This window comes from Zootoca vivipara, chromosome 6, assembly GCF_963506605.1.
Source record: "Zootoca vivipara chromosome 6, rZooViv1.1, whole genome shotgun sequence".
NCBI lineage: Eukaryota > Metazoa > Chordata > Lepidosauria > Squamata > Lacertidae > Zootoca > Zootoca vivipara.
In genome coordinates this window covers 42,149,272-42,165,351 of record NC_083281.1, presented here as the reverse complement: position 1 = coordinate 42,165,351, position 16,080 = coordinate 42,149,272, and the positions used below count along the sequence as shown (strand labels likewise).

General features: G+C 45.5%; 1 protein-coding gene across 18 annotated transcripts in view; it reads left to right on the top strand.

The window, feature by feature from the left end:
• MACF1 (microtubule actin crosslinking factor 1) overlaps nucleotides 1-16,080 on the top strand; it is a 291,507-nt gene that overhangs the window by 272,447 nt on the left and 2,980 nt on the right. For 12 of the 18 annotated variants that reach the window (XM_060275855.1, XM_060275856.1, XM_060275857.1 and 9 more), the window contains 11 exons: nucleotides 36-224; nucleotides 1,403-1,520; nucleotides 2,308-2,471; nucleotides 4,789-4,951; nucleotides 5,296-5,450; nucleotides 7,013-7,087; nucleotides 7,832-7,849; nucleotides 10,779-10,896; nucleotides 11,473-11,541; nucleotides 14,081-14,292; nucleotides 14,878-14,988. In XM_060275855.1, the coding sequence (XP_060131838.1) occupies nucleotides 36-224; nucleotides 1,403-1,520; nucleotides 2,308-2,471; nucleotides 4,789-4,951; nucleotides 5,296-5,450; nucleotides 7,013-7,087; nucleotides 7,832-7,849; nucleotides 10,779-10,896; nucleotides 11,473-11,541; nucleotides 14,081-14,292; nucleotides 14,878-14,988 (1,392 nt within the window). The remainder of the gene's footprint in view (nucleotides 1-35; nucleotides 225-1,402; nucleotides 1,521-2,307; nucleotides 2,472-4,788; nucleotides 4,952-5,295; nucleotides 5,451-7,012; nucleotides 7,088-7,831; nucleotides 7,850-10,778; nucleotides 10,897-11,472; nucleotides 11,542-14,080; nucleotides 14,293-14,877; nucleotides 14,989-16,080) is intronic. The other 6 variants (XM_060275863.1, XM_060275862.1, XM_035119740.2 and 3 more) reach the window with 3 other exon arrangements.

Genomic DNA, 16,080 nt, shown 5'->3' with positions numbered 1-16,080 from the left:
TGCCAACTACCCTCCCTGCTTTTCTCCTCTGCCAGGTTCTCACATGGGCAAAGCAACACCAGCAGCGGCTTGAAGCAGCCCTCTCGGAGCTAGTGGCCAATGCAGAGCTGCTGGAGGAGCTCTTGGCATGGATTCAGTGGGCTGAGACGACGCTGATTCAAAGGGACCAAGAGCCAATGCCACAGAATATTGACCAGGTCAAAGCCCTCATTGCAGAGCACCAGGTAACCCTGCCCTGCTTGGCTCCCTCTCTGACAACTTCCAGAAAAGAGCATGCTGTGTGTTTTAGACAGTTGTCCACAGTGGCTTTAAAGTGAAACGAAGTGCCTGATTTCATTCTTCCGAGCTGTGTGTGAGCTTGCACTGCTTTGGTTTTGCCATGGAGTAGGACTCCACATGCCTGTAAGCTTAGAGCAGAATGGAGGGTCATTGTCTTCCCCTTCAGCTCCTGCTGCTTAGAGGCACTCTGGCTGGTGTCCCCAACCCCAATCCTGGCTCATCCTCTTTTCTTTTGACATCTAGTGGGCTATATATATATATCTAGCACAGGCTTTCTGAACCTGATGCCAAGCCTTTCAGACTACAGCTCCCATCAGCCCCAGCCTTGGCGCAGAGGAGCTTTCCCTAACCTGCTGCTGCAGATGTTTTGGACTCCCAGCAGCTGCGCTGGTTGAGGCTGATGAGAGTTGTAATTCAAAATGGCCACATTGGCTCTGGGGTTGATGGGAGTTGCAGTCCAAAACAGCTGGAGGGAAGACTGATTTAGCAATGTCATGCAAGAACAAAGAATGTGGCATTAGATGCAAGATTTGGGTTCCTGAGAATTTGGTGCTTAATTTTGAGATTTAGGTACTAAGTTCCTAACCCCTGTGATGGCAAAGATATGCTTGAAGGTACGTGGGCAACAGCTGGTGAAATGTTACTATCCAAAGAGGAGACTGAATAAGAATAAGAGCCAATCTGGTGTAGTGGTTAGAGTGTTTGGGCTAGGGCCTGGGAGACGATAGTTCAAATCTCCACTTGGGTAGCCTAACCTACCTCACAGGGTTGTTGTAAGGATAAAATAGGAAAGAATATAAATGTGATAAATATTTATGTATTGTGTATTTCTGTATTTCCTCCGTAGTTCTCGGGGCAATTCACAACATAAAAATACAATAAAATAGAAAATACAATATAAAAAACACAAAATGCATAACAAAAATAAGAGCAAAAACAAACCAATAATCCCCCCTCCCACAACTCATTTAAAAGGGTATCCGATGTTAATCAGTCAAAGGTGCTTTGAGTTGTTTGGGGATAAGACTGCTTACATTAGCAAAAGGACAACATTTAGTTGCATAGTAACAAAATGCTGCACTCTTCTTCTATCTCTAATCATCCTTCCTACTGCATTTTCCAGTCCTTTATGGAAGTAATGACCCGAAAGCAGCCAGATGTGGATCGCGTCACAAAAACATACAAGAGGAAAGCCACAGAGCCGGCTCATGGACCTTTCATTGAGAAATCCCGAAGCAATAGTATGTTGGCAACCCTTTGGGCAAATTTTAAATATTTGGGGCCTAATGCATTTATGGCTTTAAACACTAATTAAAACCATCTTGAACTGGGCCTTGATCAATAAATAAGTACTGTATATGTGCTCAGGAACATTCATATCATCATCGGCATTATGATTACTACTTTTATTATGAAAATTACTGATGCTACTACTACTACATATTCCATGGCTGAGACCAGTCTTTAAAAAAAAAGTCTGGGCTGTAGCTCTGATGTGCCTTGGCTCAGATGCAAGCTTGGGGTGACTTTCTGCACCTCCTTGGGCCAGGATGGGCAGCCTTTGGCCTAGTTTCATAAGCCCTTGGCAAGCAATCATTTCAGGCCTCAGGAGTCTGTCCCAGCAGCCTGCTGGGCAGGGTAGGAAGAGAGAGGAAAGAGGCGTGGGGGAGAGAGAGAGAGAGAGAGAGAGAGAGAGAGAGAGAGAGAGAGAGAGAGAGAGAGAGAGAGAGAGAGAGGTGGCTCCGTCTACCTCCAGCTTTAGCCCTGCCCACAGTCAGCATGTGGCCCCCAAGGAAACACAGCCCTTGTCAGGAAACCTGCTACCTGTCCCTGTCTTGAAATGCCCCATGCAGACTGCAGGGTTGATATGATCTTAGTGAAGTTTCCAGTTTCATCTGAAGGAGAGCTCAGCATTTAGTTCCTGCCTTTCCTCCTGTACCCCTTCCCCATAATTTTTTCGTTGCATCCCTTCGGTTTGCTCAATTTCTGCTATGTTTCCTCCCTGCCCCTGTCTTTTTTTCCTCTCAGGAAAACCCCTGAACCAGACAGCCCCACCCCCAATGCCAATTCTCTCCCAGTCGGAAGCAAAGAACCCGCGCATCAACCAGCTTTCGGCCCGCTGGCAGCAGGTGTGGTTGCTGGCGCTCGAGCGGCAACGCAAGCTCAACGATGCCCTGGATCGGCTGGAAGAGGTAATCACTTTCCCTTCTTCATGTGCACAGGGAACCCCTTCCCAGCATAGAAACCAATGCCCCGGCTGAGAGAAGCTGGGTCATGATGGTGTAGCACTTCTCCCAAAGCCCCAGCTTCCAGGGGTTTTGTACAGAGCTCTCTTCTCCTGCCAGTTTCCAGCTACAGGAACTGTAGGGTTTGCATGAGTGCAGGGAAGAATGGAGTAAAGTGAAAATGAAACAAAGACAGCCAGAGTTTGACCAGCAAAGACTCTGAGCATGTCAGGAGTGCATGCGGAGAGTGGAGTGTGTCTCCTCTCTCTCTGTCAGGTCGTTTTTATTACACAAAGGAAAAGCATCACAGAATTCAAAAGGACCAATCAAATTCCTCCAGGTACATCCCAGAAAAACCCATGCAGTCCTCACGTGGGAGAGGATCAGATTGACAAAGAAGTCCTTGAAGAAGCAGTAAACAAACTTTCCCAGGCTATAGACCTCTTGCATTCCTAGGCTTCATAGCCATGCATATCAAAGAAGAGAGGGGATTAGGAAGAAAGAGAACGATAACATCCTAGCGTGATAATTCACATCCTGATATGAGTTGCCTTTTGTCAGGATGTTAGACACCTATATTCTCTTCAGGAACTCGGCACATCAGCATAATTACCTCAAAGAGAAAAGTTACCAATGGGAAGTATTTAACAGCCAATTATAAAAATGCCAATTGTGAAACTCAAGCAGCATCTGGCTAATTCAGCATCAATCCTTAGCATAGCTGCCAAGTCTCCCGTATTCCCCGGGAAACCCCCGTTTTTCCAGCCGTTTCCCGCTGGCAGCCCAGATTTTTAAAAACCCCATAAATCCCCCAGATTCTTACCGGCCCGGAGAAGCTCCTTCTGCGCATGTCTGGAATCTGGACATGCGCAGAAGCGATTTCTGGCGCTGCGGCCATTTTGGAAATGGGCAGAGCATGCGTAGAAGCAACTTCCGGTGCTGCTCTGCCCAGTTCCAAAATGGCCGCAGCGCGACTTGCGGTGCTGCGCCACTGCCAATCCCGGATTTTTCAATCTGGGAGTTGGCACCTATGGTCCTTAGATGCAGAGTGACTTTTCCACTTCTAGTACTGTAAATGAAGAATGAAAGCAGCAAAACTGTGCAGCCTGTGCAATTCATATCAGAAATCATTTTATAAGTGGTCCAGCCAGAAGTAGTCCACTGCCCCTGAACCCCAGTTGAGAAAATGTCCTACTCAACCGACACACTGACCATTTAGCTTTATGATTTCCTATATCAATTTTTCAGGACGCTACAAGGAACTGTAGCTTCCTGGTGTTCTTGATGGTGCGCCTCACTTTCCCTTCAAAGGAAAGTCAGTGGGTGGAAGCTTGTATATAGCCTTTCCATCTCCCTTTGGGGAAAGGAGGTGACTGCAGTGAGGCTGGAGCAGGGGAAGGCAAACTACCTTCTCATTTCCTTTCCCAAACTGGCCCTGCTTTAAGGCTGCTTTTCAGGGTCTGCAAGTCTTAACCACATTTCCTGTTTCCCTCTTGGTGCTGTGGGGTGTGCTTGTTGGGGTGAGCAAGCCTAGGCAGGGGCCTCACCCATCCCTGCCCCCTAAAAAGCAACTAAACCACTTCATGATCGTTTTGCCTTGTGTAAGTTAGAAAAATTACTGGTTTTTATGCCACTATAATAATAATAACTATTTCTGTGCCTCTTTATTCATATATGAGTTTACAGTCATTTACAATTTGACAATACTAGCTAATTAGAGAAGGTAAAACAGGTAATGCAAAGAAGTCTGTACAACAGCAGCAGTGCCCAAAATGTAGAGCAGGGCAAAGGGGCAAGTGTGGAATTTGTATCTTAACTGCTTTCCTCTCAACCATGCTGCTTTCGGGGAACAAGGTCCAACATTCCCAGTCCTCCATAGGACTGGCATTACTCACTAAAAGATGAAGAAATAACACAGATGGATGGGAGCTGGCAGGGCATACTTTTAGCCCACCCCAAATCCATGCAATTGCTCTTGGCCCCTTGCCCTTGGTGTACAATTAAAAGCCCTGGTAAAAGAGGATTCTCAGTTGCACAGGAAGCCATTAGATGGCTTCTCCCACTACAGACATTCACCCCTAAAGACGTGAGGGGCCAGGGCTAAATGCACAGTCCCACTGTACCCCTTCCTTATTTTTGTGAGTTTAGTGTCAACCAGACAAATCCTACACTTTGAGAGAAGAGAGAGCTGTACTGCTGCCTCCTGCATCTTAGGAGATGTAAATATTTGTAGATCCTCTTTCCAAGTGAGATGTAAAACAGCCTTTCCTCTTCCCTTCTCCAGTTGAAAGAGTTTGCAAACTTTGACTTTGATGTATGGCGGAAGAAGTACATGCGCTGGATGAACCACAAGAAGTCACGTGTGATGGACTTCTTCCGGCGGATTGACAAAGATCAAGATGGGAAAATCACGCGGCAGGAGTTCATTGATGGCATCCTGGCATCCAGTAAGCCCCCTACCTCTTTTAATGCTTAAAACACTTTCAGCTGCCTTTACCTACAGGCTTAGTTTTTTTCCAGATTGAGGAGCAGGAAGCAATTCCTGCTTAGTGTCAAGCAAACAGCCCTGCCTGCAAGAAGAGCCATTGTGGTGCAGTATAGTGTAAAAACTGTAATAAAAGTAATAGTGCTTAGAGTGTTGGACTAGGAACTGGGAGACCAGGGTTCAAATCTCAACTCAGCCATAAAGCTCACTAGGTGACCTTAGGCCAGTCACTGCCTCACAAAGATGTCTGACAAATCTTGCATTTGGAATCGGTAATGGAGTTTCCATCTCTTCTCTCCCATTCAGAATTCCCCACTACTAAATTGGAGATGACTGCGGTAGCTGACATCTTTGACCGTGATGGGGATGGTTACATTGACTATTATGAGTTTGTAGCTGCTCTGCACCCTAACAAAGATGCTTATCGGCCAACAACAGATGCAGACAAAATTGAGGATGAGGTAAGACATTTTGATAAGGCAGCAGGGATCCAGGGGCTATGGAGATAGTTAAGCTGTTTCAGTCTCACACTGCTCTGCAAGCACCTAGGATGCAGTTGGTGCTGTGTAAGTTGTGGAAGGATGCCTACTTGATCTTCCTGCCCTCCCTCCCTTTAAAACCCACCTTTTCCAGAAAGCCTTTGGCAAAGCCACCACCTGGTCTCCACCCCCTAATTCAATAGCCCCATATTCTTCTCCTGCTATCCTTCCTTGTTACTTCTTTTCTAGATTGTAAGCTCATTGGGAAAGGGACCTGTTTTCTCATACTTTGCAAAGAACCACATGCATGGATAGTGCCATAAGAATAATCATAATAGTCGCAAGTGCCAGCCTTCATTTGCTCAGGGCTGTCACATCTCTTTTGTATGTAAAAAGTCAAGGAATCAAAACTTGTGAGAGTGAGAAGAACTTGAGTCAAGAAGTGAGAGACTTTGCCAGTGCAATAACATCCAGGTGTGGAACACACTCTGCTCTAAGGTTCAGCTGGTGCCAACCTTTGTTAAATTCCTAGGTCACTCCTCCAGGCCTACTAAATTTTACATATGTAGCTGCAGAGTTCCAGAGAGTTGCTATAAAAAAACAGTAGGAGTTGTTTTCATGGTGTTAATTGTATTTTATTGCTTTGTTGTATTTTAATTTCATGCAACCCACCCTGAGATAATTTGTGATGACAGGAGGGATATAAATCTTTAAAATGAATATATAGTAGAACGGGATTTTGAATCTTATCTGGGGAAGGCAGTGGGGTGCAATAAGTGGCAGGGGGAGGCCCAGGATTGGGGGGAATGGGAGGAGTGGGAAAGGAAAGGAAAGGAAAGGAAAGGAAAGGAGAAATAATAATAATGATAAAAAAGAGGATAGTATAGAAAGATATTTGAAGTTTTAATATAGACTTGGAAGTAGTTATAGGCTGTAATATAAGAGTTATGTTAAGGGTTTAAAAATAATATGAGATGAGATTGTTAAAGGGTTAATAGTAGGAAAGGATGTTAAGGAGATTTGTAATATGCTTTATAGTTATGAGGTAGAAGTTACTAAAGATGAATTATAATGAACCGCAGATAGAGAATCCGAGGAAGTCACCCCAAAATGGTAAAGAAAAGAATAAAAATTTATAAAGTCAGATATTTTGTTTTATGTGGGGGTTTTTGTTGTGTTTATATTGTAATTGTGTAGTTATTTGTTTATTGTTTTATTATGTGTGTTTATAAAATTATAAAACCAATAAAAAATTTTGAGAAAAAAATAAAAATAAGTAGACCCTCAGACTTGTTCCACTGGGGTCTTGGGTTAAAATCCCTCCCATTCAACCATGAAGCTCACCAAAACAGCCATAGTCCAGTCACCACTAATCTTCCTATCCTCACAGGGTTGTGGTGAAGATAAATTGGGACAATATTGCCCACCCTTTGTGGTTTTTCAGTAGGGACTGCCTTAAAGTAAAAACAAAAACCTTTCAAACCAGTTGGAGAGCTTTCCTGTAGTTTAGCCTAATGGAATCTTCTTTTCTTTCTACCCAACAGGTGACCAGGCAGGTGGCTCAGTGTAAATGCGCAAAGAGATTCCAAGTGGAGCAGATTGGAGAGAACAAATACCGGGTAAGCTGAAGGGGGCTTTGCTTGCATTGACAGTTGGAGGGTTAAAAAAGGGTTTAAAAAAAGTTCTCTAATTTCATTTTGTGGACCTCCATTTCATTCTGTGGCAGGGAACTCCATGATTGACTGGGGCGGGTGGGTGGGAAGTGTTTCCTTTTGCCTGTTTTACTTTCCAGCCCTGTGTGTTCCTCTGAGATTTAAACATATTCCTTCTGAAAATGCTCATGGGGATATTGTCTCAAAGAGGAGACTTCTGTGCTGCTTCTGTTTTTGTCTCAAGTTCTCAGCATCTTCCATTGGCAATAGAGCCATCTAGCTTAGCTTCCCCACGTGCCTGAACCGGGTGCAGTTTTAGCCGAGGTGCAAACAATCTGAGCAGCCACTTGTGGGTGGCTGCATTTTTAAGGAACAAAGCAGGGGTTATAATTATCACTTGGGTTGGCAAAATATCTTGAGCTTGCCCTGAAGAGTGGAGTGTGTAAAATAACCAGCACTGGCCCTTGTCACATTTCTAAAGTGTACAAGATCTTTGGCTTGGTTCGTTAATATAGATATGTATAAAAGTACCAAAATGTGACATTTAGCATGCTGAGTAATGTTGACTATACACATCAGTGGTACTTGTAGTTAACAAGACATTTTTCATAGTGATGCTCTGTTAATGCTGCTCAATGTTTTTTGTTTCCTCTTTCTCTCTCCCTCCCTCCCTCTCTCTCTCTTTCATTTGTACTTTCTTCTCCTTTGTAGTTCTTCCTCGGCAACCAGGTACAGTGTGCCTTGCAATGCTGTCTCTACATCCTTTTATAGATTGTTTCCCTTAAAAGAATCGCATGTGTTGTCCCTTTACAAACTGATATTTTCATTGCTATGGGTGGCTGTGCTGGTGTGGATGCTGTGGTAAGAGCTTGCCTGTAGTAACAGCCAAGATTCTGGTATACAGTGACATAATGATCAAGGAATGGAATGGAAGCAACGCTACAAATGTGCAAATGCACCCATAGTGACAGACACACACATGGGCACTCACGGAGGAACTTTCATGTGTTTTGTGTGCCAGACACTTTTTTAGAAAATTGAAACTCTTGGTAGTAAAGCAGCCTTCGCCAACTTTGTGCCCTCCTGATGGTTTCAACTGTGACTCCAGTCAACCCCGATTGTGCTGGTTGGGACTGATGAGAGTTTCAGCCCAAACCATCTGAAGAGCACCATATTGGCAAAGTCTGCATTAAAGTAACTTATATTTGACTTCTTGGGCAGCTAAGCTGGAAAACTGTGCTGGCAGGACTGAATGCCTCAAAACTGGCTAGCTAACTCAAATGGGCTTAACTTGAACCAGGCTGTAGCCCTTGAACCAGTCTCTGAAGCCCATTGTTCAGCCATAAGAAGTATTAGAGCACAATCACAGTTTGATTCTGTAAGCTCAGTTCCACATATTTGAGAGGTGTAGAGAAAGGATTCCCATTGGAGCTGAGCACTGTATAATCCTATGATTTCAGAACCTGCCACATAACTTTTCCGGTGGGGGATTGATGGATATTTTCAATCACTAGCAACTGAGGCTATGCTGTTAACCACCAAAATAAAATATCCAGAACTGACCAAGGGCACATAGAGCAGAACATACTGTGCATGCAAATCCATGCCCCTGAGGCATGTGAATAGCAGGCTCAGTGAGCTAATTATCATTTCCATTGTGTACCTTCAGATTTCTAATATCATACTTGAGGCAAGAGGACACATTTCTCTTGCAGCTCTTCACAAGTTTGGTCCTTCCACTGTAACATCAGAGCAAGAGACCAGCAGGATACCTAGTTCTTAGAATGCATCATCTCTTGGTTCTTCCAGGAGGTGTAGCTTCTGTGCCTCTTTCACAGAGTTGAAATTCTTGCAATGTATTCTGTATACCAGTATCTGGATGCCTTCCAATTAATTTTCCACCGCTTTTGGAATGCAAGCGCTGAATCCATTTGGATAATTTCCTTCCATAATTAGCACTAAAGCTTCAAGCCATCTGCATGGATCATATCAAATAACTCAAGGCTTCAAGAAGATAAAATGAAAAAAATGCTTCTCATTTCCTCCTGCATAATTTTGAGCCAAATCATAACTCCAGAGGGAGTTTCAGCAACACAGAGAAGAAATCCATTTTAAACTTGTTTTGTGAGATACGTTTTGATAAGATAGTGGGAAAGTAATGTCTTCAGTGCCTTAATTTTGCTGGACAGGGTGGACTGTTTTTACTTCAAATGAGCCCTCAAAGCCTAACATTATAAAAAGAACTTGAATTTCCTTGAACTGGTAGGAAAGAGCACAGTTAAAGTTAAAGTCAGAAAAATCAAACGGTGAGCCAAAAACACAGAGAAGGTCCATGCAGCTGATTGCAGTTACCTTCCCTCACTTTTGTAATGTAGAAATGAGAAATTCCTCACCTGTAAAACATGGGTAAAAATTACCTACTTTACCATGAGGGTGATGACAATTAAGGGCAGTGAAAAATATTCATATAGCACTTGGCATTTCCAGTGTGCATTATGGATATTGATCTTTGCAGAGCAGATTTCTAGTGAGGCAGGACATGCTGCTTGGTCCATTGGTCAAGGCTTCAAATTGTGGAGATGTCATACTGCTAGTGATCATTGCAGTAAATGTATTTCTGATCCTTAAGGCTACCACTTTGCAGGTTTGCACATCTCTGGCTGCTGCAATTAACTCTTCTGCTGCGTGGTGGTGGAGATGTCATGTACCATTAATTTTATGGGTCTTCAGATCTGGTGAAGGGCTTCCCTCCTTTTTGATGAGAGTGATTGGTGGGATTCTGTTATTGAAATTCATTTGAATTCCAGTTGTCCTCTCTCCAGAAATGAACTGTATCAAGACTGGCATGCAACTGAATTCGAACCATGCTCCAAACAACCCCCCAAGTCCTTTGTTGGGAAATTGCTCAGAAGTTCGAAGTTCTGGCTTTATTTTATCTTCCACATAACACAATGCTTACAGTTGGCCCAGAGACAAATGGGCAAGCCTTTAAGGGAGCACAATAGATGTACAAACACTGCAGAGGAGATAGTTTTGGTGAATGTGGACATTGGGCACTACCTCACCCTGAGTCCCCTTTGGTCTGTCTGGTCCATAGCAACCTTAACTGTCTAGCCGATGATCTCCAGGGCAGTCTCTGGCAGGAAGAGAGAAAAGGCCTTTCCCATCACCTACTGCTTGCCTGATTCATTTTAACCTGAAATGCTTCCAGGGATGGGCTATGGGGTCTTTTCGGCACAGAACAGGTGCCCTGCCACTGAGCTGAGGTAGCTCCAGCAAAACAAGGGTGCGCCTCCTTCATTTTCATTTAGTTATAGTTAGCAGTGCATTAAAATGGATCCACTCTGGTTTTATTAACATCATCACCACCATTATTTATCCATATACCGCTTATAGACTTCTAAGTGGTTTACAAAGCATGAAAACCAGTTATACAAACATTTAAAATGTAAACATCCATAATGAACCCATGTAGACATTAAAAAAATTAAATTTCTTGAAGGCAGCTAGTAAGTTCAGGAGAGAGGCCCAGTGTCAAAGCCCATCCTGCTGCAGTCCCTCACCTGAAGTGGCCCTGCACTGCCACCTTTCTTTTTTAATTGCAAGGTGACTTCGGGGGTCATCTAAACCATTTCCCTTTCTGCTGTTCCCTCCACAGTTTGGTGATTCGCAGCAACTGCGGCTGGTCCGTATCTTGCGTAGCACAGTCATGGTTCGCGTTGGTGGAGGATGGATGGCCCTGGATGAGTTTTTAGTGAAGAACGATCCTTGCAGAGGTAAGTAATGGAGAGTGAATCTTAACAAACATGGGGCTCTTAACATCCCCCAGTGTAAGGCTGTGAGGTGTCCGCCATTAACAGTGAGCGGGCCAGGACCACCCATGGAGCACAGCCCAACCCAGCAGGAAGTCTTCTCGAGGTCAGTCAAAAGTGGCTTGGCCAAGGACTTCTTGAGGAGGGTGGCATTGTCCTGTGTTGATGAGTGGGAGAGAAGTGCCAGTGAGGTTCTCTGCTGCAAACACCATGATGTCTTGGGCAGACCCTAGTCCATCCTGAATGTCAGCATAAGTACCAAAAAGTACTTGACTAGGAGTTCCTATGTAACACTCACATGTGGGAGGGGGGGAGGAGGAGAGAAGTGGAATCCACCAGAGCCCCCACCCACCTCTTCACATCTGTGGGCTGAGCTCTCTTCTGGTACCCCTTCCATTTTCCCTCTAAAATGGCTGCCCTGCATGCCAGCCAGCGTGGAAGAGACTTCCCTTGCCTTTTTCCTCCTCCTCCTCTTTTACCCCCACTGCTGTTTTTCCTGCTCTGTCTTTTCTTTGTATATATGTATTTTCTTTATTCTAGTTCACCACCCGGGAAGTAAAATAAAACGCTCTGATTCCAGCTCTTCGATTGCCAGTCAGTCTCCGATAGGTTGGCGGTTTTTCTTGGCTTCCTCTCACTACTCCTCTTCCACTTGTTGGGAATGGCTTTGCTTCTCTAACCTGCCTTGATCTTCCCAACCATCCCCTCTGGCCCAGAATAGTACTTTGCTGTAGTGAAGGGCATGGGGTGGGGGCAGAGAGAGAGACAGAGTTGTTGTTTTTTGGCTGGTTTGGGCTGAAAGCTGCAAGGTGAGTAGGCTTCACAGCCCCTGCCTCATCTTGTTCCTGTCTGTCACAATGGCCCTGAACTCACCATTCATTTTTTTCCAAGGACTCAAGAGAGGGTGGCAATATGTATTCTCTGCACCAGCTTAAGCTCGCAGCAGCCTTGATGGGTTCAGCTGAGCGAGAGCAGCTTGCCCGAGTGAGGAGCAGGGATTTGGGCCCTGGTTCAACACCAGACTAGCTTCCTTTCTTGCCTTTTCTGCATCTCCCTCAATCTCCCCCCAAAATTCCTCCCCTTTTCCATTATAACGTTTACCTTTTCTTCTGGAAATTGCCAGTAAGTAAATATGGTGTTCTGTAAGACAAAGGCTGATGTTAGAGGCCTGAGAGGGGATGGCTACCCACCCAACCCTTCAGCCTGAAGTCTGGGCCCCCTTCCTTTGAAGACAGTTTATTCCTTCTGGCCTGTGGCTGTTGGGTGGCCATTTTGCCCTCCCCTTCCATGATCGTTTGTCTGAATGTGGCTGCATGCTGCCATGTTGTAAAACCTCTGGGATAGTCTTCGCCAGTCAGTGCTTCCCAGATGTTTTGGACTACAACAGTCATCAGTCCCAGTTAACATGCACTATGAAAGATGGGGCTGATGGGAGTTGTAGTTCAAAGCAAATGGAGGGCCTAGGGTTCAAGAAAGCTGCTCTAGGATTTCTGTTTCTTGATTGCCTCTTGGTAATGCTGATTCTTCTGTTCCCGGTGCTGCTCTTGAGCACTCCTGCTAGGCGTCCACAGATTGTTCTGACGCAATCCTAGGGGTGCTTCCAGATGGGAGTTTATCATGGAATCAGTGCTCCTGATGCATGCAAGTGTTTTGCAGAGTCCACACAACATTGTTGGCATCAAAAAACCAGCTTGTACCAACTCTGAATTTGATCTTACTGGGGGAAATCTGATAAATATATATATATATAAACCCAGTTGCCAACAACCCACTTGCAGTATTCTCAATAGCTCGTTTGCAAGCTAAGCCCCTCTCTGGAAGCCCCCTTGGCAGCTGCAATTGCTTGTCTTGGGGTAGGATAATGTGTGGAATTTCCAGCTGCCCCTTTTTCTGCCTGGCAAGGCTTTATGCATGGTGTCTTGCTCACTTAACAAAACTGCTCCTTGCTGTGTATATCTGTTTGTTAGGTTTGTTGCTGTTTTTCCTGTAAAACTGCGGCATATGCACTGTTTTGCTAAGAAGCAGGTGGTATAATTGCAAAGGAAGGAAACTGAAAATTGGGGAAGGGGTGTAGTTCAGTGGGAGAGCAACTGCTCTGCCTGCAAGTGGTCCCAGGTTCAGTTCCTGATGACATCTCCAGGTAGGGCTGGAAGAGACTCCTGCCAGAAATCCTGGAGAGCCGCTGCCAGTCAGTGTAGGCAATGCTGAGCTATGGGGATCAATGATCTGACACAGTATAAAGCAGCTTCCTATGCTCCTGTATCGTGGTTGCAAATTTTAAGTCAGGTTCATTTCCTTCCATTTCTTGAGAATCAGGTGAAAATGAATTGAGAGCTCTTTAGACGACACTTTGTTCCCCAGACCTCTTGCCACATAAACTTAGCTAGGTGTGCTGTGCCAGCAGCTCAACAAGCTCTGCTTTGGGTCAGCAGGCTTCCCACATTTTGGGGGGGGGGGTGTCATAGAATTGTAGAGTTGGGAGGGAACCCAAGGGTCATCTATCCACCCCCGCAATGCAGGAATCTTTTGCTCAGTCTGGGGCTTGAACCCACAACCTTGAGATTAAGAGTCTCATGTTCTGCTGACTGAGCTATTCCAGAATTCTTTGGTGCTGAACTGAGACTGAGTAAAGGAGACTCCCACCCCACCCACCCCACCCCCAAGGGTCCCTCACTAGCCTGTAAAGCAGATTGTACAGAAGGATGTAATAGATGGCGTTGGTGGTATAGGCGAGACGGGCGCTCTCTATACGTGCTTAGAGGTTGCATATCTGAGTCCTGTCAAAAGCTGTGTGTGGACTTGCCCTGTTGCAGGCTGAAACACCACTGCTCTGAATGATGGTTGTGGTGGGGGCTTCTATATGAGCTGCAAAATGCTCCTAGATCTTTCCCCTCCTAGGAAGACTTTCCCTCTCTATCTTGAGACTTTTAACCTGCTGCTGGTGTAGCAAAGTGAGAAGACCAAGGAGTCTGTCTCACAGAAAATGAACTGGAAGGAGGAGGAAAGAATCCAAATCACACCCCAGCAAGCCTGCACCAGGGAGTCAGAAGCATCTGGCTTTGCCTGGCTTTGCCATCTGTTTATATTTCAGACTCTGGTTTCTTTGGCTTTTTTTTCTTCATGTTTTATGGTGGTTCCTTTCCTACAGCTCGAGGAAGAACTAACCTTGAACTTCGAGAGAAATTCATTCTCCCAGAGGGAGCTTCTCAGGGAATGGCGCCATTCCGGTCCAGGGGGCGCAGGTCAAAGCCCTCCTCTCGGGCAGCCTCCCCAACGCGGTCTAGTTCGAGCGCCAGCCAGAGCAACCACAGCTGCACTTCGATGCCCTCCTCCCCAGCCACACCTGCAAGCGGGACAAAGGTGAGAGGGCTTCTTTAACCATTTAAAATGGCTTCTGTCACTCAGTTGCTCCAGGACAGGTACAGGCCTCTGAGTCTGCAGTGGGGCCTGTCCACAGAGGACAGAACTTTCAGGGTTCACTCAAACATTTATTTCTGCACACAACAACAATGAAATGCTGTCACATCCAGGTGGGTAGAGTGAAATGGCGGAGTTCCTCTTCCCCTCCCCTCCCCTCCCCCAAATTACACCTGTCTGTGTCTCATTTTAATTTTTGGGCCATCCCTGGTTTGTTTTCCTGGCTTCTGTGATCCTGAGAGTTTTTCTCCCCTGACACTTGGCCTGGGTGAGGTGGCCACGTTGGCAGTGGGCACAGAGCACAACCCCTACTTGTGTGACTCTCATCTCGTCGCCCATTTTGTATGTTTGCCTTCATTACCTGTTGGGTGTGTTTTTTGATTTTATTTTAGGGTTTATTTAGTTTTCTGTTTTTATTTTCCTTCCATCTTGTACACTTCTCTCCCCGCCCCACCCCTCCTTTCCTTTCACTCCCTTCCCCCTTCCCTCCCTCTCCCTCAATTTCTCTTTGGATTTTCCATTTCACAGACTCCGCATCACTTCACTCGCAGTTATGACAAACCCTGGTTGGTAAACAGCAAGGCAGGTACCCCTTTGAGGGGCTACGATAATGCTGACCTCCACCTGTCTGCTTCTGAGGTAGAGTATGGCTTATATGGGCCAGTCCCTGTTGCAAAAGGAGGAGCCCCCTTGGCTTCCTTTTCCCCTCTCTTAATGCTTTCCTTGTTATAACAGCGCTTGATAACACCTCTTTCCATGCTAGGGCTGCTGCTGTGTTGCTCATGGGGCTTCTAACTCCTGTTTCTTAAAGAGAAAAAGATTTGTTCTTCGAAATACTCTTTCAAAACCAACAGAACATTAACACACAGTTTGCAACCAGTTTGTGTTGAAACAGCAAACATTTTCCCAGGAGTTCAAAGTGAGAAAATCTTTCAAGTTTGGGGCTGTTTTAGAACATTAAATGAAAGAGAAATGATAGAGGAGGGTATCACTTAAAAGTCGGGGCTCCTGAATAAAACAGCCAAGTTAACACTTTGAAAATGAGTGCCTGTGTCTGTACAGAAACCCCTCAATTTGTCATCCCACACACGACCCAGGTGAGAATGTTGGGAGGGGAGAAGCTTCTTAGAAACATCTGCCTGGCTGCTCTTGGAGGTAGGAGGCTGGGTTAGATGGACATCCTTTTCCCTCCCTCCCAGCCAAACAGGAGGAGTGGGGGTGGTATTAATGATGGGCTACCAGCTTTGTGTCCATATAAGTTGCTCAGACCTGAAATGATAGTTGCTTCAGTTTGGTTTTCTCCAACTGGGTGCCCTCCAGATGTCTTAGAAGACACACTGTGCTGGTGATCAGAGTCATGCTCCAAAATGTTTGGAAGGCAACAAGTTGATGAAGCCGTTTTTGGAACATAGGATGCTGCCTGAGTCCATCTAGCCCAGTGTTGTCAACACAGGCTGGCAGCAGCTCTCCAGAGTCCCTGGCAGGAGTCTTTCCCAGGCCTACCTGGAGCCGCTGTTAGAGACTGGACCTGGGACCTTCTGCATGTGCAAAGCATGTGCTTTAGATTAAGCATTTCCCTGCTTTGCGCCACTAGAAAGGCAGAGACAGTTGGTGCACCAGCAATGGACTCCCTCTTCACATCTAGCGCTTGGGAACTGGAGTGAATTGGGAGGATGGCTTTTCCTCCCACTGAAATAGTAGCTGGCATCCTGCTCCACACCTGCTTTAAAG